The 25,311-nt window shown below is 37.8% G+C and overlaps 1 protein-coding gene across 1 annotated transcript in view; it reads right to left on the bottom strand.

Moving 5' to 3' along the window:
* diaph2 (diaphanous-related formin 2) overlaps positions 1-25,311 on the bottom strand; it is a 360,718-nt gene that overhangs the window by 91,950 nt on the left and 243,457 nt on the right. Inside the window, exon 25 of the mRNA XM_053324402.1 lies at positions 4,996-5,120. Within this exon, the coding sequence (XP_053180377.1) occupies positions 4,996-5,120 (125 nt within the window). The remainder of the gene's footprint in view (positions 1-4,995; positions 5,121-25,311) is intronic.

Here is a 25,311-nt window from a genome sequence, read left to right as displayed (position 1 = left end):
CATTAGTTGAGAAAAACACTCGGGTTGGGGGTGGGGGTGGGGTGGGGGCTTGAAGGAAAGTGGTGATTAAGAGAGTGAGCCTATGTGTGTGTTTGTGTTGCAAAGGGGTGGGGGTGTTTGTGTATCTCTCAAAGTATTTGTGCTTTAAAAATTAGAAGGAGCTACTGAGAGTGCCACCAGCATGTTTTAACCTAGATTTATTATATACAGACATACAGAAATAAAAAAAGAGATGATTCTGTAAATAATCTGACTTCTCTACTTCTCATTCAAACACATAAAGGTGTACTAATGTGGGATAGCTTCTCCAAACAGCACCTTGTTTCCACAGACAAAACAAGCCTTTAATAGGGGATGTTTCTGCAGTTTACACTCAACAGTCTACTAAACAGAACAATTGTTTCACTAACAACCATTTATTTTACCTTAAGTGCCTGGTGCCAATACAAGTGAATGCTACACCTGAACACAAACCTTGCCAGAAGCCAACAGAGTCTGGGACTGTTGCTGTTTGACAAGGACCATCCATAAACACATTGTAGTGAATCTCTTCCTTTGAAGTGTGAACTAAATCAGACTGAAGTCTCTGAGAACAACAAAAGGTGGTAACTCTTTGCATCTGTCAATTTTCAAGCCACAGAGGTGGTATTGCAGGCTAGCCCCGAGGCCCGAGATAAAGTGTGTCCAGACTGATCCTGTGTGGGTGGACCAGGTTGGTGAAACAAGCTAGTATTCTTAGAGATGTGGGCTTGTAGGATGACAGGACATGAGAAGTCCTGATCCATAAAAGGTATCAATAACTACTGGATCTGTGTGACTGCTTTGTTATGTTGGCAAGGAAACTGTCAGAGGTGGGTCAATATGCTGGAACTACTGGACTAAAATTCCCTTTATTCCAGTGTAATTAAACACGATGCTCACTGTAAGAAAAAATAATCCTCTCCGTGGTCAGGGGCAGGTTTAATAAAGGCATACTTTGACTGTAGTTTAACAACAAATACCCCTCAGATAGATATATAGTTAATCATATGGGCAAAACTATCTATTCCCTCACTATGTCAAGAAAGAATTGTGGATAAATTAAGACTATTTTCAAACTAAATACATGGCCATGAGCAATGGCTTCAAGCCTTTCAGCTCCATTCACTCAGCCTTGTGGAAAAATCCAACAGCTGCAAGGACACACTGGAGAAACATAATGACCATGTAACAATATTCAACAATCATACACATATTAAAAAATAAAGGATGGTAAGAAATAAAAAGCAATTGTTAAACAAGCAGATCACCGTTGGGAAATTGTAAAGGTACAACAACTCAGTTCTATCCACAGATGACCATATTTTGTGAGGTGTCTCTTTGGGGTTCCCATGGAAACAGCAGTCTTAGCTGTAAGGTTAACGCAAGAGTATACAGAGGCTAACATTTCAGGATGTTTTTAGAAAATACTAATTATTATATTATTAGTTTTAGTTGTATTTGACTGTAATTTGACTCGAAAAACTAAAACAAAAACAACAAAACAATAACTGTTAAAATGTGTTAGACCAATCTACCGCCATGAAGAAACTGGCCCCAGAAGACAGCACCTTGTCACTCAATGTGTGAAGATTGGCAAGAATGATGTGCTTTGACTCTGGCCTTCTGGGAAATAAAAGGTGAAGCTAAATATCAGGGGGCTGGGTTAAGTCATTGACTACAGCAAGGAGAGATGTATTGGACATGTCCATGCATCCATCAAGGTTCAGTCCACTCTTTCATCATCCCCATCAAGTCGTCTCACTACTATTAATATTCCAGTATGCAGAGTCCTGCTCTTAGCCCCCAGCTCTACTCTATCATACCCACCAGCAACTAGAAATGTGTGTGTGTGTGTGTGTGTGTGTGTGTGTGTGTGTGTGTGTGTGCGTACGAGTGCATGTGCGTGCTTGTGATAGCCATTGCCTCTCTGGTGAAATAGGGCTCTCTGGGGGCTTGTGCCTCAACTCTACAGCCTTTGTGGGCTCCCATTTATTCTGACAGATAGAGATCACTAAACTGCTGAACAAACACCCCATTCAGTCATTTGCATACATTACAGTAATGGAAAGAGAAAAATGTATCAATAAAGCCAAATGAAGTGCTTCCACTAAGCTCTACTTTCTCTCTTTCCTTTTTTCTTCCTTCCTTCCTCTCTTTCTGTATTTCATAACTGCTACTGATGGGTGCAAGTGAAATTCTTGACATATTATTTCACAGAATGATCTCCACTAAAAGGTAAGCACATCATATGACTGATAAGATGACAGATTTTCACAAATTCCGTGCCCCAGAAATTTATCAGACTTTTTAATGGGCAAATCCTGAAATTTCTGAAGCCTAAACAAATTAGGAACACTAATCATGCAGAGTGAAAAAAAACAAAACATAATTTATTGTTGAAGGTTTAATTAAAACTCTGCTGCTTTAGGGCACATATTACATTTAAAATACCTTGCAGTGACCATGGCCTCCTGAAATTAATCTCGGGGAAAAAGCTGACAAGAGTCACAGTGAAACAGAGGCACATGCACTCACCTACAAATGCATTGTAAATTACTCTCTCCCTTTCTCCCTCTCTCTCTCTTTCTAACACACACACACAAAGAGACACACACAAATACAGGCTGACTCATTCATCACAGTGCCCAACAGTCAAGACAACAGAGCTTCACTTAACTTTCTCAGGGTTGCTCAAGCATCAAATGCATGACTTTTAGCTGTTGTTGTTCTTCCATCTGTCATGCTTCAAGGAACCAACATCCTTTTTTTAATCCCAAGGAAAAGTTTAAAAAGGTATGTCTGCCTAGACTCTGCTATCTCATGTGTACCAAAGGAAATGTCAACCCAAAATATACAGCACTGTATTTCATACTGTCATTGTTCCAACACTTAGCTGTGCAACACAGATTAGAGTGCTACCTAAGCTCATTGCAAACACTGGTACTAAAACCTCAGCAAATCAAGCACAGTCTCCGCTTTCTATCTCTTTATCTCTGTTTGCTCCATGTGTATGTGGTTTCGTTTTCATCACCATGCTTGCTTGCACAAAGACAGCTCAACATCTGATATCTTAGGAGGGATACAGTGGTAGAAAATATTGTCCTCGGTGACAGACTTCAGACAAGTAGGTTAAACTGAGACATACAAAACACATACACAGATGTCCCATTGTAACAGAGCCGCACCTACTCCAAAACAATTGACTAAAATGTACAGTAATTGCATTTTTCTAGTGCGTGCTGTGGAAATCAAGACAAAAACAACTTGGGAGGAGGAAACATCTGTGATTTCCACCACATTAGACAAAATAATCTGCACTAAATAAAAAATTCACTACCACATCGTAAAATAAAAAATATATTCCCTTTCTTATTATGATTGAATTATTATTAAATTCATAACATTAGTATACACTGGAGATGAAGATGCAGATGCAGATCAAACACTCCAGGAAGCTAACTGAGAGAACAAGCATACACGCAGTTTGTATTATTTGACTCCTTCCTGTGCCACAATGCTTCTCCAGCCCAAAAAATAGCAGAGTTAATATTATGATTTAAAAATATGCTATATAATTATAGCAGTTCTTCTTTATGCTTCGAAGGGAAACTACCATTAACAATAATGATAACACATAAATAGAACATAACACAGATAGCGAATGAAAAATACATGCTTGTCAGTGCTTTCCTAGTGGTGCCTACTTTAAATACAGCAAGAACCAAAATAGATCTTATTAAATCTTACTTTAGCCTCCTTCCTGGCACCAAAACGCAATCAGGTGAGATGGGGAGAAAGGGAGAAAGGAGGAAGGAGGAAGTGGGGTGTTTCAGGTCATGGCCAGCCAGCTTCTTTCTGCCACTCTCTGGGGAGGAACTCCAGACAGTGAGGGAAAGCCATTCTGCAGTATATCTACACTTCTCCATTTCTTCTCACTCAAGCCTCTAGTTCTCGAAGGAGCCTGGGAATCAATACTGACATCAGGGGGGCATAGCAGCTTCCTTGCCTGCCTGCTAGCCACCACCAGGGAGGTTTTTTTTTTTCTTCTTCTTTTTTTTTAATTACACAAATTTAAGTGCTCTTCTTTGGGAGCAGATTGTTAATGTGTTAGTAGGCTATTACTCTTATACCACCCAATGTGCAAAGTCAGCCTCAATAAATCTCAGACAAAAGGAAGCAAAAATCAGGTTAAATGCTGTCTTATGTGTGAGAGCCTAGCATATGGAAACGCCTACACACTTGTTAAATTACTCTTGAGTAATTCTTTCTTTTCCTTATAATGCTTGAGACAAACACAAGAAACACTGCTGACTGCGTTACTGTTTTTTTCCACTTTTTCACAAGAGGCACCCTAGCCTTAGGGTATTGACAACAGACTTGATTCCCACCATTGATCAAACCTATAGAGTGAGGACCTTTCCTCTCAGAAAGGGCATTCAAGAAAGTGCACAGACATGGCTAATTCAATTTGGGAGCAGAGATGCTTGGATTTAAGTGAAACACTCCGTTATCAAAACAGGAGAGGTGCCATGAGAGAAGATGCACGGATAGTTGTGTGGAGAGGCTCATGGTCGGTCAGGAGATGAAATCAGGGATAGGCGATAAGTTGGTGTGAGGGGCTAGAGCCCCTATTAAAGTCCCCCAGGGGACAGGCTGCGGTGGCAGACAGCAGTAAAAATAGCCACAGGCATGATTTCACTCTAGGGAACCAGGGAAGAGTGAAGAGGGAGATCTGATCAACATCTCACAGCAAGACGGCCAGATCCATTCCCTAAGTTCCCTTCGGTGCCACCTATCACACTAAGTGATTTAAGCTGCTTACCGCTCCAAGGCAGATACAGGATACACCTTTGCCAATACTGCCAAAAAATGGTACAAAGAATGTCTTAATATGCTACAATACAAATGCTTTGTAAAGCATATTTAAGAACCAAAGTGTAGAAGATGTAAAAATGACTACTATCAAAAGGATATCGACATCTTTTCCACAAACTTATCTTGCTGGTCATCTGTTTTGGGGAAGTTCTCGATGTCGCCCTCAAGCCTCTGAATGTGACGTTCCATGGTCGTCAAACTGCTTTTTAAGATCTCAGCACACACTGTAGAGAAAAAAAAAGCATAATAAGTTGATTAATACATAACAGGTTTTCAGTAATGATATAAACAACCAGATCGCTGAAAAGTTTGTTGAATAAAATCCAGCTATGTCTGAGTTAGACTCTGTAAGTTGTGACATACTGACTCCTGCATAATCCATTTGTGTGGCCTAGAAAGTAAGCATGTGTGAATGTATGTGTGCACGGTGTGTGTGTGTGTGTGTGTGTGTGTGTGTGTGTGTGTCTACAGTAGCTCATTAATCAGTCTGTAATCACTGTTTGCAGAGTTGCTGTGGAATCCACAGTATTCAGATCAGGCCTTTCAAGTGGAGACTTCAAACGGCAAGCTAGGTCTTAGGGGATCAGATGGGACAGGAGCATGGATGCAGTACCATGTTTAGGTTGCTGTTAAGGGTTTAATCTTATTGACACACACAATCTCTTCCACACATACACATATAGAGTTTCAAAATAACTTGAAAAGGGGAGGAAAAAAAGCACATTGATTTATAGAATAGAAAGGTTATAAGTCGAAGGACATAATAAATGAGCCTTGGTCTCCTTTGAAATAAACCTTTGTACGTTAATAGTTGAATTATTGCCATACACTTTCATTCAGTTATAGTAAGCACATGACAATATACATTTAATGCAGTTTGTGATGTATGTATATGATCATTTGCAATATATGTTCAATCTTAATTGCTTTTGATATTCTTTTACAACTAAAGCACAAACTGACATGATGGAAACAGGGGCTCTGCTAAAGTCTAGTCATCTTCTTTTTTAACTCTCATGTTCAAAGACAAAGTTGTATAGTACTGGAAACATGATGACAGTGATGTTGGGGGAAAGGTCACATTGTCACCAAAATAACACAGTCTTCATTTTGTCAGGAACTATGTTTAATTGAAACAGGAAGAGTTGATTCTTCTTTATGAGTGCATCAAAGTTTGACAGCAATAATGCAATCTTCTTGAGAGTAAAACAAAAATCAGTGACTCTACCCTGGTGCATTACGTCATTGTTTTGACCTGTACTTGAAATCACTGGTGTCTATGAAATTGCAGGCAACATAGAGGTCAATCAAATGCCTAATATCCAACCTTTGACCAATCACCACAACATAGTGAGTGGTCAATCCTATGTCACAGCTGGTTACTTCACACACTGATTTATCACCAAAATAGGCACCAATCAGGGTGATGATAAACAATTTATATTATTTAACCCACACTACCCCCAACATCTGAAAGGTTACTCCATCCACTTGACTGCAATTTAAGTGAGTAAGGAGTAATGAAATGGACAAGCTGTCAAGAGATGTGGCCTCAGTGACATAAGGGTCAACCTTGGCTTGCTGGACATCAATATCATAGCTTGAATTTGCTCATTTTCTCATTTTCTGACAATAGGATTGGATGACAAGATAGTGGATCACATGCACTTCCAGCACACTGAAACAACCTTCAACACAAATACAAAAGTTATCTAAAGTGCATTCCTACTGAGAAGTACACAGTCGCACACACATTCGCAGATGGACACAAAGTACATTCTGCGATGAGTCTAGAAGCAATACAATAAGAGCGAGGAGTGAGGTCACTGTCATTATTAGACTTTACAGCTTGCTGGCTGTCTGGCTGGACGGATCCAGTGACTGGGAGATTCACAATCTCCTCTCCTCGATTCTCACAGAACTGATTCCTGGGGATGACAGTGAGAAAGCCACACTATCACATAGCCTGTTTCTCCACTGATAGGGCCTCTGAGATCCACATGCTCTTGTCACTATGATCTAAGCCTCACTAATGGTGAAAAAAGGAAAATGAGCATCATGCAAGGTGGATAGATGGATATAAGAGAAGACACAATTACATCCACATCAATGAATCATGCCAAAGGGAAGGTATTTGTCATTCATTGTGGGATATAATAGTTGCTTGTGGCATGAGTAATAGCACTGGGTAATAATTTGGCTGTAAAACTGATTACAGTAACCATAGTAGCCAAAAAATGAAGACTGAAGTGAATTGTGATGGTGTTTCAAGGGAGCCATTTACAGGATCAGAGTGAAGCCATGGGACTACAATACAGACTGTTGTTTACTTATCACTGAGACAAACTGGTACACATTAAACTGGTGGATGAAGACAATATATATATATATATATATATATATATATATATATATATATATATATATATATATATATATATATATATATATATATATACATACATACATACTGTTTTTGGTCTTCATACAGAACAATATTAATTCATTTATATATCTTTTGATGTTATAGTTCAGTTTATGCTTTTCAGAAATACATATACATTAATATTACTAGCCTTCTTTGCTCTAATAATCTTGAGTCTACAGAATGGAGCATGGGTTCTTTTGGGATATCATTAGTAAAATTACCACAAAAATAACACTGCTATTTTCAGGGGACAAAACATGGCAACACTGGTATCTTCTGAATACACATTTCAAGTGGATCAGAGGAGGAACAGAGGGGATATAGGGGGTTGTGTAGTCTGTCTTTCCAGACAGAGAGGATTTCTGAAACATGCAAAATTATTTTAATGACTGCTATCAGCAAGGCCTGGCAGTGTCTTTCAATGATGCAGAAAGAAATATCTCAAGGTGTCTAAGCCAGAAACATGCAGACTGTTTTTCCAAAGTAACTTCTTATGCAAAGAAAAAAGTGTCCTTCCTGTAAGTTGTCTGCTGTATGCCTCTACAAGTAATAACATAAAATAACTTAATGTATTGAGTGATGCACGAAGGACACACAATAAGACAAAAGCCATTTTTGTCATATTTGAAAGAAAAGAAGTTCACATTAAGTTAACTAACCCTTAGCTAACCCTTGAGTGAAAAAAAAACAAAACAGACAGTATGAGAAACTCCTTTGTGGTCAACATCCTTCAGTTGTTGATGAGTTCTGTAATACTGACTCTTGATAGATTACTCATTCTCATAAACAAAAGACAGACAACGAGTATTTCATTAAGCTTCGCCCTGTTTCCTTTAAATAAACTGTCAGGAAAAAAAAACTGCATAGCTCACAATACCAAATCAACCGCTATAATGTGAAGATGTCAACTTTATATTCAGTCATTTGTAGAAGGGGGCAATTTTCATTTTGATTTATAGACAAATAATACCAATCTTTCATCCAGTGCTCTTGCTATGCCGCCAAAGGTTACAAAGGAAATTGAGATTTATTTTGAACGTTGCTGCCAACATCGCATAAAAGATCAAGTTTTAAATAATCTACACACTTGTGCAAACAAAGACAAATGCAACATAAAACCAAAGAGAAGGTCGTTCATAAATGCATTCATCACCAAACCTAAGTAAGTGTATGTTTGTGGGTGGTATAGGAAGGGAGGTGAGTGGAAGATAAAGATAGAGCACAAATATGAGATATAAGCATAATCAGAGACATATATGTCATGGCGCTATTATGACTTATTTCAGCTTGCATAATAATATAAATATAATTCAAAGCCAAGTCTCTTTAACAAGTTAAGCGTTGTCTCAGAGGATTAACCAAACTAATGAAAAAAAAACAAGAGTAAGAGTTTACAGCTGTACTACCAGCTTTATGAGCCTGTAATTACAAGAGTCCAACCATTAGATTTTGATATTTGAGGGTTTTTAAAAAATCCTACAATAATACACTTTTTTCATGCATTAATTTATCCAGTTTCTCAATTTGCCAGGATTCTTTCATTAATATTGACTGTATATACGATAAGAGCTACCGGGAAGCATTTTCTGACCACTGATTATGTCAGCAGACCGAAAATACCACTTGCAGAAACAAGACATACAGCAAGGGGGGGGGGGGGGGGGGGTGGGGGGGGGGGGGGGGTCCCTAAATCAGCTCGCACTGTTATTTATATTGTTTACTCAATATGCACACTTTTATTTCTAATGTTTTCCTTTAAATTACTTCAATATTACCAGTTCTGGCCAACTTTTTTTTTTTTTTTTTTTGGACCAGCTTAGCTTTAAACTGATTAATCAAACTAGCAGTGAAAATCATGCATGTGTTTCCATTGCACTACAGCTATAGTAATGCACAAATATATCAGTTGCAAATGTATTTACAGTTATGTCAGTTAGGCAGAATGAGTAAGTGGTGGCTCACTATACAGTCAAGTAGCTTCAGTAGCCTACCCACTCCCCCCCCCCCCCCTTAACATGCAAAACAACACTTCTGAACATGTGAACATTTGCCAATTAGCACCATGCACAAATTATTGCTGAGGCTGATATAAATGTCACTTTTGCAGATATTTGATCATAGACCAAAGTATTGGACAAATTACGTTTTTGACCCGATCATGACCTTTTAAGTAGACATTCCTCTGAAAGCCTAATATATCAACTTCATAGTGGCACTGTGGGGAAGATTAGGGTATCATCCAAGTCAGGAGTATTTATCACAAAAGGATCATGATTGTCAACACAAAATTCAATTGCAATCAATCCAATAGCTATTGATTTATTATTGATATTGGCTAAAAATCAGTCAACAATGGACTTACCTTATCAGTATTAACTGAATATGTATTTACATTACAGTACAGTATTTCTCTACAGATACATTGAGTCAATTTAGCTGAGAGGGGTGTGGACATAATAATATCAGCACTTAAATCATATGTAAAAGCTCGATAGATGTTAAAACCTTTAAGAGCCTGGAAGAAGCCATCTTATCATAGCCTGTTATCATCCCCTCAAACTTCCTCTCACAGCCTCTTTGCATACAGCATAGGCTATAAAGAGCTTATGACCTTGAGAGGACTCTACATTACAGTGAAATTGACTATTGATCAGTAGAATGATACCCAGGCAATGATGAATCTTATGTCTTTTTAAAAGCATTTTGTACAAATTAATGATATTTTAAATAACTCCTCTCTAAGAATGACACACAGGCTCATATATTTCCCCTAAAAACATCATGCTTTGTCTTTTTTCATTTAGCTGTTGATGGCACCTGAAAGTGAATAGGAGATGAAGTGGGAGGCAGACAAGAGTACAGCCAAGGAAAGAGACAAAAGGATAAACACAACTCTATGTGTTCCCCTTTCAGCAGGAATCAAAGAAGCCCCAGTTGCAGGAGTGAAAGTGATATTGTTGCTGTGACAAAACAGTCACATTGTTCTTTCTGATTACCGCGGATCATGTGATGTTAAAAACAGCAGGCAGGGGAAAGTGGCAAATGAGGAAATTTAATGGACAGCATATACAAAGGAAATGGAAGAAACCTCATGGCACAGTATTAACTGTAAACATGGTGCTGTTTTTAGTTATCAGCCAACACACACATTGTATCAGCTTGTTTTGATTTTCAGTTCTGTGTCTTATTAGGACAAAACATTCCAAGCTACATATATTTCTATAAATAATTACATGCACAGTTTATGTTGCATTATAAATAATTAGCCACATACTGTATAGAAGAAATTATTGCATCCTATCAGAAAAATAGACATCCATAGTCGACAGATATAATTAAATTCACTCAATAGTGTGGACACAAATCCACACTGTGAACAAACAATCATGATTTCTCATCAATGTTGCATGCACACAAAAGGCTAAATCCTTTTAACTTTTGCTCTATTTCCTCTTTTAATTTGCATTTGCCTTAAATCCTTCATGTAACAGAGCTGTTAGCATAATGAAGGATTTGTCTGCTGATTAGAACTGATGCCCCCCCAAGAGTAAAACCATAAGGTTACAATATGTAATAGTTAATCTGCAAATACCTACTACTTCAATAATCACAGACTGCAGTATTTTAAATAAATAATCAGATGTAATTAATTTGAAAGATATAAATAATTAATGTAATGCAGTGTGAAGTTCACAATATAAATACATATGCTCTGTAATCTCATGTCTCATAGAAAACTTGAGTGGGAACTGAGGATGTCTATGTAGGGTATTTCAAACCACAACAAAGTACATACATTACTTACAGCACACCAGCTGTGCTACTATATTAATTACATTAACATTATTGCAGATACAGCACACTGCTTTATAACATATATATAATGCAGTGCGCAGTACTGAGTTTTTCATTATTGCTGTTGCCAAGTGCTTGCTCATGTGGGGAATGTTGGATCTCTGTAAATTAAGAGTACAGTCTGGACCTGCTCTATGTGAAAAGTACCCTGAGATAACTTATGCTGTGATTTGGCAATACTTAAATAAAACAGAATTTAATTAAAGTGTACAGTGCAATGCACTACTTATTGTATTTTCTTCCCAGCGTCCACTGCTATCTTTAAAAACAGAACCTCTATTTTGCACCGTCAAGTCATCCAATATTCTGAACCTGCGAGATCTATAATGGTTAGGAGTGGAGCACATGAGCATTAACCCAAGAGGAATAAAACATGACATGAAAACCACATAATTTTAAAATTACAACATTTGAATGCAAGTAGAGGCTGGAGCCAAAGAGCAAAAGCATAGCCAGACAGCGAAAAAATCCCACTTCACTCTACCTCACACTCTAGAACGAGGCCTTGTTTACAATAGGGGTCATGTCTGTGGGACTTTATTGCTTTTGGCAGCCATCAGAGCTCTAGCCCAGTGCCAGATCTCTGGAGGAATTACAAATGGAGTCAATTACAATATATTTTGATGCATGGGAAAGTTTAGACATTGACCTGGGGTGATGACAATTCCCCAGGAAGTGCTGAGGAAATCAGTCAGGGTGATGTGCTGGTGCTGTTTGTGGGTCTGTACCCTCTGCAATAAAATGAATAAGGAACTCACCGGGGCACAATGGTTTACCGCTCCGCTCCCGACAATCAACCACCTAAATGCTCGTAATGCACTTACATCAAGATGGTCATTTCTCTTTGCCAAGATATATTTTTCTTGTATATTGTTATGATATATTTCTAGTGTCACACAAACAACAGAAAGGTGTGAGTTAGGAGTACTGTATACAAGTGGGTGGTACTTGAGGTTGTTTTTTGTTGGGGGGGGCGTGGGGTGTAAAGTGGGAGCTAGAGCCTGCCTTCAAAAAGCATCAGTGGGAGATAAGTTACCATATCCTGAGAACTCAAGCATGTTGGATGCCTGCATTGTACAAATATCAGTGGTAGCTATGTTGTTGAAACGAGGGAGCTGTCAGTGAAATAAATGACTAAGCTGGACGATCTTTTCGAGTTAAAACTCAGGTCTGTCCTCATCAAAGTAAATGAACAGCTGGATGGTCTCTAGTATCTTCTCAAAGTCACACATGCTGCTACAACAACTAATTAATAACAGTTTGCTAATGACTGCTCAGTGCCTCTATTACTGAAAAAACCTCACCTATTATAAAATCAAATACGTCATTTGTCTTGATGCCCACTATCTTGCAGACTTGATCCATATGTAAATACATACAAATGTAATTCCAAAATAATGATAAAGGTAAATAAGCGAGTGGTGGTGGCAGGGTGAAGGACATGACTCTTGTCAGTGTTGTATACGGGAGAGATGCAGGGGTGGTGGTGTTCATAATAGCCCGCAGAGTTTGACTCATGCCTCTTGCCTCATTCGCAACTTCAAAGTTACACCTTATCACATAGCCAAGGCTATTTCACCTGACACCTCTGAGGGACACACTTCACTTGACATTTCTAGATTCAAGAGACCCAAAACCTTACTTGACTTATTGACTGGCTTGAGCTCTGCAAAATATGACGAACAGTAGTAGAGTACAAAGTACATGGTGATTTCAGTCTCACAGAAGAACATATGAAAGAATTGTCTAATAATATACCACTATTGCACTATAAAAGCACCAATTAAATGAAGCAAAAAACTAATTTAAGCTTTTAGACATTTATGGCCAAAAACAATTTTGTGCACAGCAACAAAAAATAGAAAAAGCACTTTAGGAATAGACATGAAACAAATTACAATGTCCATTGGGTCAGCTTTGCAAGTTAAACAAATTAAGTTTAATTTCTATGATTACCAGGAAGTAAAAAATAAATACAATTTAAGACTGACAATTTTTGTGGTAGTGCAACAACCAGCACAAGCAGAGCTATGCCAGTTGATAATTCTCCTAACCCTGAAATTCACTTTACCCATTTGTGTGGTATTTTGGTGCTGTGCATAGTTCTCGTTTGGATTTGGTTGAAACTGGGTTTTTGTTGCACAGAGATTAGAAGCCTTAGAACCATGTCAATGTCACTGCTGGTATTTTACCTGAAGTAAATGTGCCACAATAGCAGAATATTTCTTAGAATGTAGACTTTACGATTTTTTACACTCTTCAGTAGAAGCATTAAAACTGTCATCAAAACATAATGTTGAATGTTATAATGTTAGCAGGAACACTAATAAAGCATCCATGTATACATGAATAAGGGTGATACAGTATATGCTGTCCACAGATGTGTAATATATATATAAAATTGTATGGAAGCAATTTAGTAATTTAGTTTATTAAATCTATGCAGCTGTGTGAAGGCAGGAGGACAGATACTGTACATGTATATAAGTCTGCAGCCTCTGATTTGCACTGGAGCACAGGGCCATTACACATGGCTCTCCACTGTGTTTACCTTGATTAAATCCCATACAGATGAAACCAGGGTGTTATAAAATAAGCATAAATACTTCTACACACATCAGGCTGGTCGGTTATCACTTGGTATTATTTTTATGTGGTACACATCAGGGTTCATCAATCCAGTGCGCTAAATTTATTTTTAGCAAAAGTCTCATGTTTTATTCCTTCCTATGCAACGCAGTGCTGTCACATCAATTGCAATGTGTATCATTAACAATTTAAAAAAACACACACTAGAAATAAAACTGGTGTTGGACTTACACAATCATACAAACAACTTCACCGACATTTAAAATAATTCCTATCATCCTGATATAATTATCAGTTAGAAAAAAACACACTATTTGCCTTCAATAGCAGATTTGCTGCTGTTTCTCCACATAACAACACTCTACCCCGTCCAGACAACAATATGATTGCCTGGACAAGTGTCTTTCCATTTGTTGACATGCTTCATTATGATTGGCACTGCTATTTCAGAGCTAAGAGGCCATTGATGTGATTGGCAGAGATTGTATTTATTAATCACCACATCCCCGATCTAGATTCGTTTTCATCAAAGGCCATTTTGCACTTTTCAGTATTTTGGCCACTTTGGGATGGTGGAACAATCTGTAAACACAACATCCAACATAGTATTATCTTATTATGTTGTTATGGCTGATAGTAGCAAACAATCATTAATTTATGTTTCTACTAGAAATAAAGACATGTTATAATTCATACATGTGTGTGGCTGCCTGAAAGTTAAATATTCCCTCTCCTTTTAGCTTGTTGTTGATTAAAAACTTCTGTCTTTGTCCCAACTATGTTTTCTCTAAGACTTGAGGATGTCTGAGGCAGAAAATCAAGATTAATTAGAGGAAGGATTGCAGGGTTCCACCACAAGCAGTGCATAGATCTCTAATAATAATGATGCAGTTATTCATAGTGACCATTATTCATTTCAGTTGCATTTATCTACAGAATAAAAGGTCAGAAGTGGCTTAAACTCAAATGGTTTATAGTTTGAAGAATGGTCAGCCAACTCACTGTTACCTTGCTCTTTGGAAACTCTAAACCTGGAAGCACTAAATTAAACCCTTAGGTCACAATACTGCTCTCTCAACCTTTAGTATTATTTTTAATTCTGAGGAAAAACACATTTTTGCATAATCTCAGTTCAGTAGGGCTCTGAGTCATTAACAGCAGTGTCAAGGTCAACTGGTTTCCAGTAAGTGATGTACACCAGGTGCTCCTGATTGCGAGTCTTTATCTATTTTTAATGTTGTTGTTTTATTTTATTTAACAGCTTTTGTACATTTTAAATTCCACAACATCTTGCTTAGTTTTTTTTTCTATCTCTGTACTCATCCTATGTCTCAGTCACTCTTTGTTCTCTTTCTCAGACTCTCCCCTTCCCCTGCTTTCATTTAGCTTTCTGTTCCCATTTGCAGCTCAAGAGCTCCCTCTGTGAGAGAGACTGTTGCCAGACAGAGGGAATTCTTTATATGGGCACATTTACACAAATATTCTCCTTTTTGTCAGATGAGTCTGACTTTTCCTATAAAGTAATAGCAATATTTTGTTCTTGTAATAATGGAAATGAATCATGAATGCAGTAGGATGGTCTGTCAAATATGTTAAAAACAGTAAAACTATAGCAATGTCTGAAACTACTGGTTACAATTAGTGTCTTCAGATTAAGTGCATTGCCATTTTTTCTTTAGAAATGTAATTATCAAGACTACAGGATGTGTATGTTGCAGTTATCACTTGGGCTGTTGAGCATATTTCAGGAATTAGATTAGTCAATGCTTAACCGTCTGCACATGTGTGGTGGTGCATGACTCATGAGAAGAGTGTGAGGGTGGGTGATGACTCAAGCACTGTGTTTGTCTCTCTCTTCTCCTTTTGTTGATAAAGTAGGTAGAGATATTTGTCCCCTTAATCACCACATGTGGTTCGAACAAAACCTACATATCCTTGTTTTTACCCATAAAAGGGTTCGAATTGGTCATTTCACAGCTGGATTCTGTTACTACTGTGATCCCAGGTTATTCACATCTTTGAGAAGTATGACTCAGTTACTGTAGGTCCACATCTGCTTTTTATGGGGAAATTTTGAATCTTTAAGGAATAATTTTAACATTTTGGAAAGTATGTTTATTTGCTTTCTTGCTGAGAGTTAAATGAGAAGATTATTACCATTCTTACAAGCAAAAGTGTTATCAGTCGTTTCATCTTACTCTCTGCAAGAAAGCAAACAGGCATATTTCCCAACATGTTGATTCCTTTAAATGTATGTTTTCAGTGACAGAAAATGGGGTTCTTATACTAAAAGTAAAATCACTGCACTTTTGATATTTCAAACACCAACATGAAGTGACTTCAAAGAGCTGCCACCAATTATCTTAACTTTTTTGGACAAATTGTTTTGCTTTGCTTTTTTCTTGTTTATAACACACATATAGTTGTGTTGTGGCTGCATCTGAAATAAAATTAGAAATCCTGTCCATTCTGCTGACAGCACATCTCACATCATGGCCCCCATGTGACTGCACTACCCAGCAGTCCAGTGGTTCAACAATGAGGAATGTCAGTCCTTAATCACTCTGCGTTTGATTTACACCATCCATCCATGAAGACAGCAACCCTTTACATTTTCCAAGAATTGCTCTGTGAACTCTAGCAATCATGCCTATTTCTACCATCACCATCCCTGATTATTGATGAGATTTAGATCGAAATTATGCATTCACTGGAGGAGAAAAGACAGTCAGGCTCTTCTTGATTGGCTTTAAGCTGAGCTGTCATACTGAAGAGGCATCTGTCAGATGGTAGGTCACGTCCCCTCAGCATATTGGTTTTATCTTCCAGCGCAGGCAACTAGTTATGGTTCCCTAACAACAGAAGTGGAGCAGGGATGGGAAGGTGAACTGAATGCATTAAATAGGCTCACTGACTGGAGGATGTGAAACTGGGTACAGGGTATTTGGCAGTGGCAGCAGGAATACACTCTAAATTATTTAGCTAAAGGCACAGTCCTTGATCTAAATGCAGTGAAGGTATGTTAGAGCCATCAACCATTGCAACTTATGTATATTCAAGACTATAAGATCATAAACTACTTTGAAATGAAAGGAAACAGTAAATGTATACTAATATTTTCTTCTTTAAATACCACCACTAATCATCAGTCATTTTTTTTCATTAGGAGTCTGTGTTAGTGTCTACACAGTTATACATCACATGTTTTTTCTGGATTTTCTGAACGTTTCTTGGTATCTACCTTTTGACAGCAGGTTAGTGGGCCTGTAACACCTGCAACTAGAATATGTGTTTGAACATGTGATGTTTTGGTGTCAAATGTCAAATTCACATTTTCTTTTAACTCCTTGTGGTTAAGAACCCAGTAACAGGCTAAGACTAGCATCATCCAGATCAATCAACACAAATTAACCTGTGTGAACCTGTGCAAGAAAAATAATGCTTTGCAAGCATTGTTGTCTGAGTTCCTAATGTATAGATAATTCAGATTTTTTTTTTTAAAGGCACTGATGAGAGTTAGATGAATTTACGGGCTGTAAAACAAAAACAATAAGTGAATACTGGGAACTACAGAGTCTTAGAAACATTTAGAAGAGACCCCTTTCACATACACATAGTAATTTGACCAATTTTTTATATAAAATATTGATTATATTATTTTATGATTGTTATGTTACCAGCAGCACAAATGTTGAAAAATAGCATAAATACATAAGTTGAAATTGGCACGTTCTTGTTAAAATAGATGCCCATTGTTTATTAAAAAAATGCTATACAGCAGGCAGGTAGGTTACATATATTTGTTCTACTTCTTATGAAGTAGCTGTGATGTGACCTACATGTAACTGCCTAAATTAGGGCTTTCTGTGTCCCTATATCACACTAATAAAGTAGATGCGGGGAGATTCATACCCCTTGCGCCACGAGAAAGGTCAGATCAATTCTCCCGCCAAGCATATCTGTCTTCATTTAGCAGCCACCATAAAAAGACTTCATAGAACATAACACCTCTTAAGAAACATATGTAGGAATAAATGTACAATCATGAGGTGTTTAAAACAAGGATGTGTTTAGTATTCATTTGGCTGGAGTGTCGGCATGTCTTTTGTTTTTCATCTACATGCAGCGAGGAGACTCTGTACGTACAATTGGTGAGCCATAAACACAGCCCCTTTCCACCTCAGGCAATCCTTAAACTCATCAGCAATGTAATGAGAGTTTCGAGCTGGGAGATGAATTAACTAGCTGATTTTCTTGTTTTGACCCCACTCATACAGAGTGGCTGAATATAGCATTGGGAGCAATCCAGGAATGTGATGTATGTGGCACGACTAAGACATATAGAAACATAGATGGCTGAGAAACTGAACTATTGATTGGCTTTTACTGGAACATTATGAGACAATCAGCCCCTCATTTTAATCAACAGATGACAAAAAAGCACACTGAAAGGCAATTTCATCTGGCAAAGCTGTGATGTCCACACGCATGCATATGCACTCGCGCGCACGCGCGCACACATGCACACATGCACACATACATTTAAAGCAAGCTGGTTTAATTTGAATTTCTAATGTTTGGTTTAGACACTGGTCTTGTGGGTGAGCACATGCAACTGGCAGAGTAGAAAACCAATGAGCTATCATGTTACTGATACAGCAGTGAGGGGTGGAATCACAGCATCCTCAAAAGCCTCTCATTGTCAAAAGAAAAAGAAAATATGCAGAGGACAGCATTGTTGACATGCAGAGGACAACATTGTTGACACCTTTTCCTAAGCCAAAAGATGGAGTTAATAATGACAAGGGCTAATGTACCTAACATACATGTAAATTCAGGAATTTACTTAAATTCAACTGCCAGAATTTAATTAAGCTTCAATAGCTCTATAAACTCATCAAATTGATTTAGATATATCCTATTTAAGTTAAAAGTTAGTTTGTGTGAATGCTTGATATTGGTGTAATGAGTTGCCATAGTTATGTATACCAGTTATTAGAGGGCAAACATACAGTATGGCACACTTCCATGAACAGTGTTAATATACTGCATGGGACAACGGACACAAATAACACAGCTCAAAGTATTTGTATCTCATCCCATAACTGCATTCAAACAACACAGTGAACTCGTACTACAACAAATATGCACTAGCAAACACCAACACAACAGTCAAGTTTAGGTCCGACAAAGTAAGACTGTCATTCCGTCTTTAACATTAAAGTGATTTGAGTGCATATAGCATGATGAATTGTCATTATATTAATGTAGAGGGGAAAATAATCAAATTTCCATCTAAAAGTTAGGCAAATCTTATTAAAAAATTCACATAAATGGACATAAGAAAATGTCAATCACTGCACATTCTGTCCATTCACTACAGTTGTGCCAATATTAGGAGTTGGGTACCTCAAAAGATACTTTTGGTTGCACTAAATCTGCAGTCCAGTGATCCGCTGATCATTAAAAAAACAACAGTTAAATTGCAAACAATGTGAAAAAATGTGGAGCATGCAAAGGAAATATGACTTATTTTTCTCTTTTCTTTTATGTATTATTTTGAAGTCCACAGAAATCTGACGTTTTCGTTTCATGCTATTTTCCATCTTTTCAATGGAATGAAAGCTTGATTGACATTTAAGTTACATGCTTCAAGAACGTCATAATTTATTTACTACCTGGATTTTCATTCCAATTTGTCATATTTTATCTGTATGATACACTGACATTTCTACCTCAGCCAAGAGCTTACAATTTGGTGTTATTTTGTAATGGAATGAAATCACTTAAAGTCAAACTCACTACACTGTTGACAGTGAGGAGGCTTCTGATGGCTGCAGTCAATTGAGTGGATTGTTTCAGGTGCTTAGCCAATGGGCTCGCAAAAACATTAGGAAACCTGAACTGCAAAAGACATAGTACAGGGGTGTTTGTGCTGTTATCTTGTAGCCTAAAGCAGCTTCATTGTGCGCTCCCATTTAGCCATTACTTAGGGGGGTTTATAGCTTGCAGCCAATCAGCCTATTGTAATAACCAACAGCTTTAGGCTTTGCTGAATGTTGTCACTGCCCTGAATGTACATTACTACCCTATGAATATAGGTCACTAAGAAAATTGATTTTTAACCTTCAAAGCACCAGAGATATGTTTGCAAAACATATCCTAAGGGGGAATTATTATTACAAAATGATTTCAGTCACTGGAGAGACAGTTTTCCTTAAGGCTAATGTGTGCTGCTTTTATACAGCCTTAAGACAATTGTTCTAAATGCTACCCAATTTGAACTGTGGAAAGTAAATACAGTATAGTAACAACTGAAACAAAATGTAAGGGATTGAAAGGATCAAAGTCACAATGGACTGGCTGTCATGTATGTACCAAAAAACAACTATCTGTTCATTTATGCAATTTAGTCAACAGGTAATTCAACATATAGGCCTTTTACACATATGTAGGGATCTTCACTTCACATAAGGACAGTATAAGAGTAGGAACATGCCAATTCATATACTGCCAGACAGGCTTACTTTGAAGACTACCTGTGCAGCTTTCTGTTGATCCTCCAAAGAGTCACAGTGTGGACATAAGAAGGTACAGTACAATCAACTTTACATAGGATGAGGAAAAGTAGCTGAAAATGCACCTGGTTACATACTAAGTACATTCTTACATAAGCCTGCATCTCTTTACTAATACAAGATAAGGCAATTCCACTAATGGCTTACAGTATTGGGAAGGTGTTTCTTTATGGCCGTATCTTTATAAACCCATATAAAGGATAACAAGATGGATAAAAGTGCTGCCTGCAGAACAGTATCATTGAAGGGTTTCTCCTTTTGCATGTGGGAAAATATAAAAGAAGGGGAAATGATGCTGTTATTACTCATTACAGGTTTTTTCAGTTGTGGTCTCACATATGTGGGCTTTCTCTGTCATTGCTGACTACTGGTGGACAACACTTGAAGATAAAAGTGGGACAAGAATAAGTGAGAGTAGATGATTAATTAATGTTCATATCCACACGGTCAAACTCACAGTGTCCTCCAATACAGCTCATGGATACATGACTCCCAATATAAATGTAAATATTCTCCTTTAAGCACATTTGGAAGAACAGTGGCAAACTTTTTGCTTATACTTAAGTGTGGGGGGATATGTCAGTACAATGGGCCAAAAGATACCCAGCATCTGAACAAATCATGGACACCTATGCTGCATCCTTGAGAAGGCACTGGATTAAATCAGCTTGGAAAAAAAGCCTAAGGGCAGAAAGAGGGGATTATCATTGTCTTACTCAGAGAAGAGCACCTCTGGTCTGTCCATAAAATTACTGAATCATGGTCAAATTCAGATGCTTGATTAGCTATGAGGTGTTACCCACCTTTTCTGGTAAAAAAAAAAAAAAAAAAAATCTCAGATACTTGCTGGTGTAACAGAGTTAGCACACTCCACTGTGTATGTTGTGGCTCACAACATGAGGTCTTGGTGGGACAGGGTATCCTGGAAGAGAGATTCTTAAGAGTAAACCATGAGCAGGGGTCATACAAGCTGGGAGAGACTACGCTGTCGGGGCATATTCAAGTCCAAGGCAGACCAAACACACTATGAGCATCCTCTGCCAAGGTTTTACACTCACAGCAGCAGACTCACGGTGGCAAATTACCTCTGTTGGCTGAGGGAGTCTTGAAGGGCATAGTCAGTAGTAATAAAAGTATTTTGCTGCTGTGCATTCAATTCTACCAGATGACTAGGGCATATCCACGACATGTAATTAAATCTAGATGTCAATACACACAGTCAGGAAAAATATGTTGTGCAAAATCTTTCTTTTAGCGTGAACTGGGTGAAAAGTGTATTGACTACTGTCGTCATAAAAATGTTATTATCTGGGTACAAGTTAATCAATAGGCTAAAATAGCATTTCAGCTAGCAGCTACATAGTATGGCTATACATTTCCCATATAGAGGGGAAAGGATACCTATCCTCTTGACACAGGCCCCAAAACTGCAAGACAGTCATGGTCGATGGGTGGAAGCCCAAAATGAAATAAAATGCAAATTATTTATGGTGCACAGGTGGTCGAGTGGTTAGAGCGCATGCCACGTACGCAGCCGACCCTGGTTCGAATCCCAGCTGGAGGTGTCTATGCCGAAAACAACCTGCATATTATCTAAAGAGCATTACATTCAACATTTTACTCCTAGAATATAAACAAAAACCTAATGCAAAGAAAGATAGAAAGCAGCAAAATTGTGGTAGAGAGACCTCCCCAGGTGAAAAAAAAGTGTACAAGGGAAGGTGGAAACAATAATGGGCTGACATGAAACATAATCCCCTCTGTCTGCGATTTTATTGGCAGCCCCTCCAAAGAATGGTGGCTCCCCTATTATGACTTAACACATCAAAATCGCGGCATAGCACACACAGAAAAGGCCACCTGATGATAAACACAGCAGACAGCGTCAGAGGCTTTATCTCGTGGCTGCCTGCAGCTCGACACAGGTTCAATTTGGCCCGCAACAATCGATTCTGTCCCTCCTTACCTCTGCTTCAGTTGGTGGAATAAAAACAGACCTTTCTGTAAAGAGCAGGTCTCAGCTGGTATGCCATGTCAAGGCAAAGGGAAGGGAAACTAGGGACACCAAGACACCTGAATTAGAGTTGACTGTAGAACTAGCACACATTCTTCTTATTTGCACAACATTTTAATCATGGCCTCAATAGTACACATAACTATTATCAAATATATGTACACACAAACAAATGAACAGCAGCGTGTTCAGATGCTTTAAGCTGAAAGTCAAATCAAAGTCGAATTTGGCACGAGACGTCACGGCAAGTTAAGTAGGGCAATACAATTTAAATGTATTTATTTACCTTATTTTACAAAATAAGGTAATACAATTTAAATGTATATATATAATTATAGTTCTTATAACGAATATAGTCAACATCCAGCTCTGATAAACTGGCTTCTGTTGAAGATAAACTGAAATGTAATGAATATATTGGCTAGCTATGTTAACTTCTTAGCTTTTTAAAGTCATATTGTGTTTATTCATTATAATGAGAAATCATTATGATATTAATAAGAGTTTAACATATTTTTACTGCAGTGTTAACAAAAGTAATATTAGTAGCTTCCAAAAAACTAACTAAACAAAAGACAGCAATTCTCTAATTTAATGAGCCACTGATAATGGATGTTTTTTTGTTTTCTTTTCATGAACGACAGAATAGCTGTGGTGTAACAACATCATAGGCGTTCCATTTTCCAAAGTTGCAATTTGCCTTATCATTTCTCCTCTGAGTAAATTTGTCATTCCAAATTCACAACAATGCTGCCATATGACATAATTTGGCTCACGGAGCCATATAATCCTCTGTAAAACAGCATTATTTGTGTATGTTTTTCCCTCCTTGCTGCAAATATAATAGGGTATTTGGTGTGTGAATGAGCCGCCATCTTGAGGGTAATTTTGTCCTAAAAAGTGACACCATGGCTGGGTCCCTCTATTTGAAGAGACTATAATCATTTCCTGAGCTGAAAGCAAAGGGGTGGAGGATGATTCCAGATTTATTACTTGGGAGTAAAAGTGCTCTGTTATGGGGCACTATATAGAACACTCCTTTCATGACAATTATTAATACCGTGTCCCATTTATTTGCAATATCAGCTTGCACTCCAATGAAGGTTGTCCCTCTGATCAGTATGCAGGTGACCTGGCTTCAAATCCTCAATTTCACATGCAAATGCAGTGCAACTGATTTAAATAATATTTGAATATGGATCACACAGTGTGACTCCATATCACAGAGCTGGAAAAAAAGAGGTAGAAAATGCAAATCATCAACATGCAAGAGAAAGGTCACAGTCAGGACCTGTTAGATTTATTTTGGAAATAAAGGGCTGGCTCCTAAATTAAACTCATTTTATGAAGCCTGAGGACAAAACTAGAGGAGATCAGCAGGATTTACATCATAAAGGAAAACAAACACAATATGGTCTGTACAACACAAAGGAAGCAATTTATGATGTGAAGGCGGATTTGACTAGTGTATCTGTTTTTATCCTGCATAACACAGATGAGAAGAAAGGGTGATGTACCAAAAGCTCTTGTTGCAGTAAAACTTTGCCTGAGTCTCACTAACTTCACCCAGAACACTGAGCCACATCAATGTAAACCACTGAGAAAGACAGCATGACACTACTAGAGATGCAATGGTTTATACATTAGCTCACTATAACAAAAATGCTATTACATAGAAATTCACCAGTGCATTCTTACTTGCAATGGCAAGAAAAAGGAAACAACAAAAAACATGTAAAACATGTTGAGAACAAATACTTGGGTGGTGGTTTTCATGATAGATACAGATAAGCATGGCATTGGCAGACACCACAAAAACCTATGAGCATCATATAAATGTTGCAATACAGGCAGTGAATGCCTGTGTGCTGCTATGTCTTTGCTCCTCTGGGGGATATAAATCACAAGTGATGGTGGAATCTTCACACATAGTGGCATGCATTAACTGAAAGGGGCACAGGGGAGCCTATTCTCCTGGGTGTAGTAAAACTGCAATGAGCAGCCCTGCAATGCTTGCTTCAGGCCATGCTTTTAAATTATATATTGATGACAGCCCATGATAAAAATGACCCAATTTAGTATCCAAAATCAATTCCCACCCCACTGATGTGCGGGAGTTGGCGAGAGCTGCCCAGATTCTTATGACAGCATTTGAGCCACAGACACGTTTTCTCAAACTGTGGGCAAAGGGTGTGGGAAGAAATGGAAAGAAAGACAGAGGCAATTTACCGCAATGACCACCTAGCCAATAAATGATCTGTTGTCTTTCTTGGTAAATAGCATGTCTGGTATGATGTGCTTCTTTCTTCATGGCATGGTGTGATTTATGTTTATAGAGCATCGGGGAAGAAACAAACTATGATTGACTCAATATATATGAGCGCTAAACTCTCTTTCTACTAATCTGTTCTAATGTGTATACTGTATACAACAATTGCATAGATATGTGCATGTTTGTATACCTTTTCTCTTATTCATATCTGTCAGAAAATGTGAAATGAAAAATGTAATCTGAAATGAATAAAAAATGATCATTGTTTCTGTTGATAGCAATTAGTTGGAGGCCTAAGAGGAAAACATATCATAAGAGCAGAATGTACAGCAACGTCGATTCATTGAAACATCATGCTTATTCTTTGAAAGATACTCAAAGCATATTTCTGCCTACATGATGCTTGAACAAGAGTAAATCTTCACTTTTAAGGCAGTGGAAAATGATCACACAGAATTCATAACTGATTTAAATACTTTACTTATCATCTACAATGTCAATACTTAGACTCCAGCCGAAACTACTCTTTACCTGATTGGGCTTAGATGGAAAACAAGGCTGTTTTTCTTTGCTTGTTTTTTCCTCTCAGTATCTATATCTAAACTGATTTCAATGAAAGCTCAGGCATGTGCATTAAGACACCTGTAAATGACTGATTGAAATTAAATTGACAGCAAAG

The sequence above is a fragment of the Scomber japonicus genome, chromosome 8 (genome assembly GCF_027409825.1).
Source record: "Scomber japonicus isolate fScoJap1 chromosome 8, fScoJap1.pri, whole genome shotgun sequence".
NCBI classification, from domain to species: Eukaryota; Metazoa; Chordata; class Actinopteri; order Scombriformes; family Scombridae; genus Scomber; species Scomber japonicus.
This window is presented reverse-complemented; position numbering and strand designations above follow the sequence as displayed.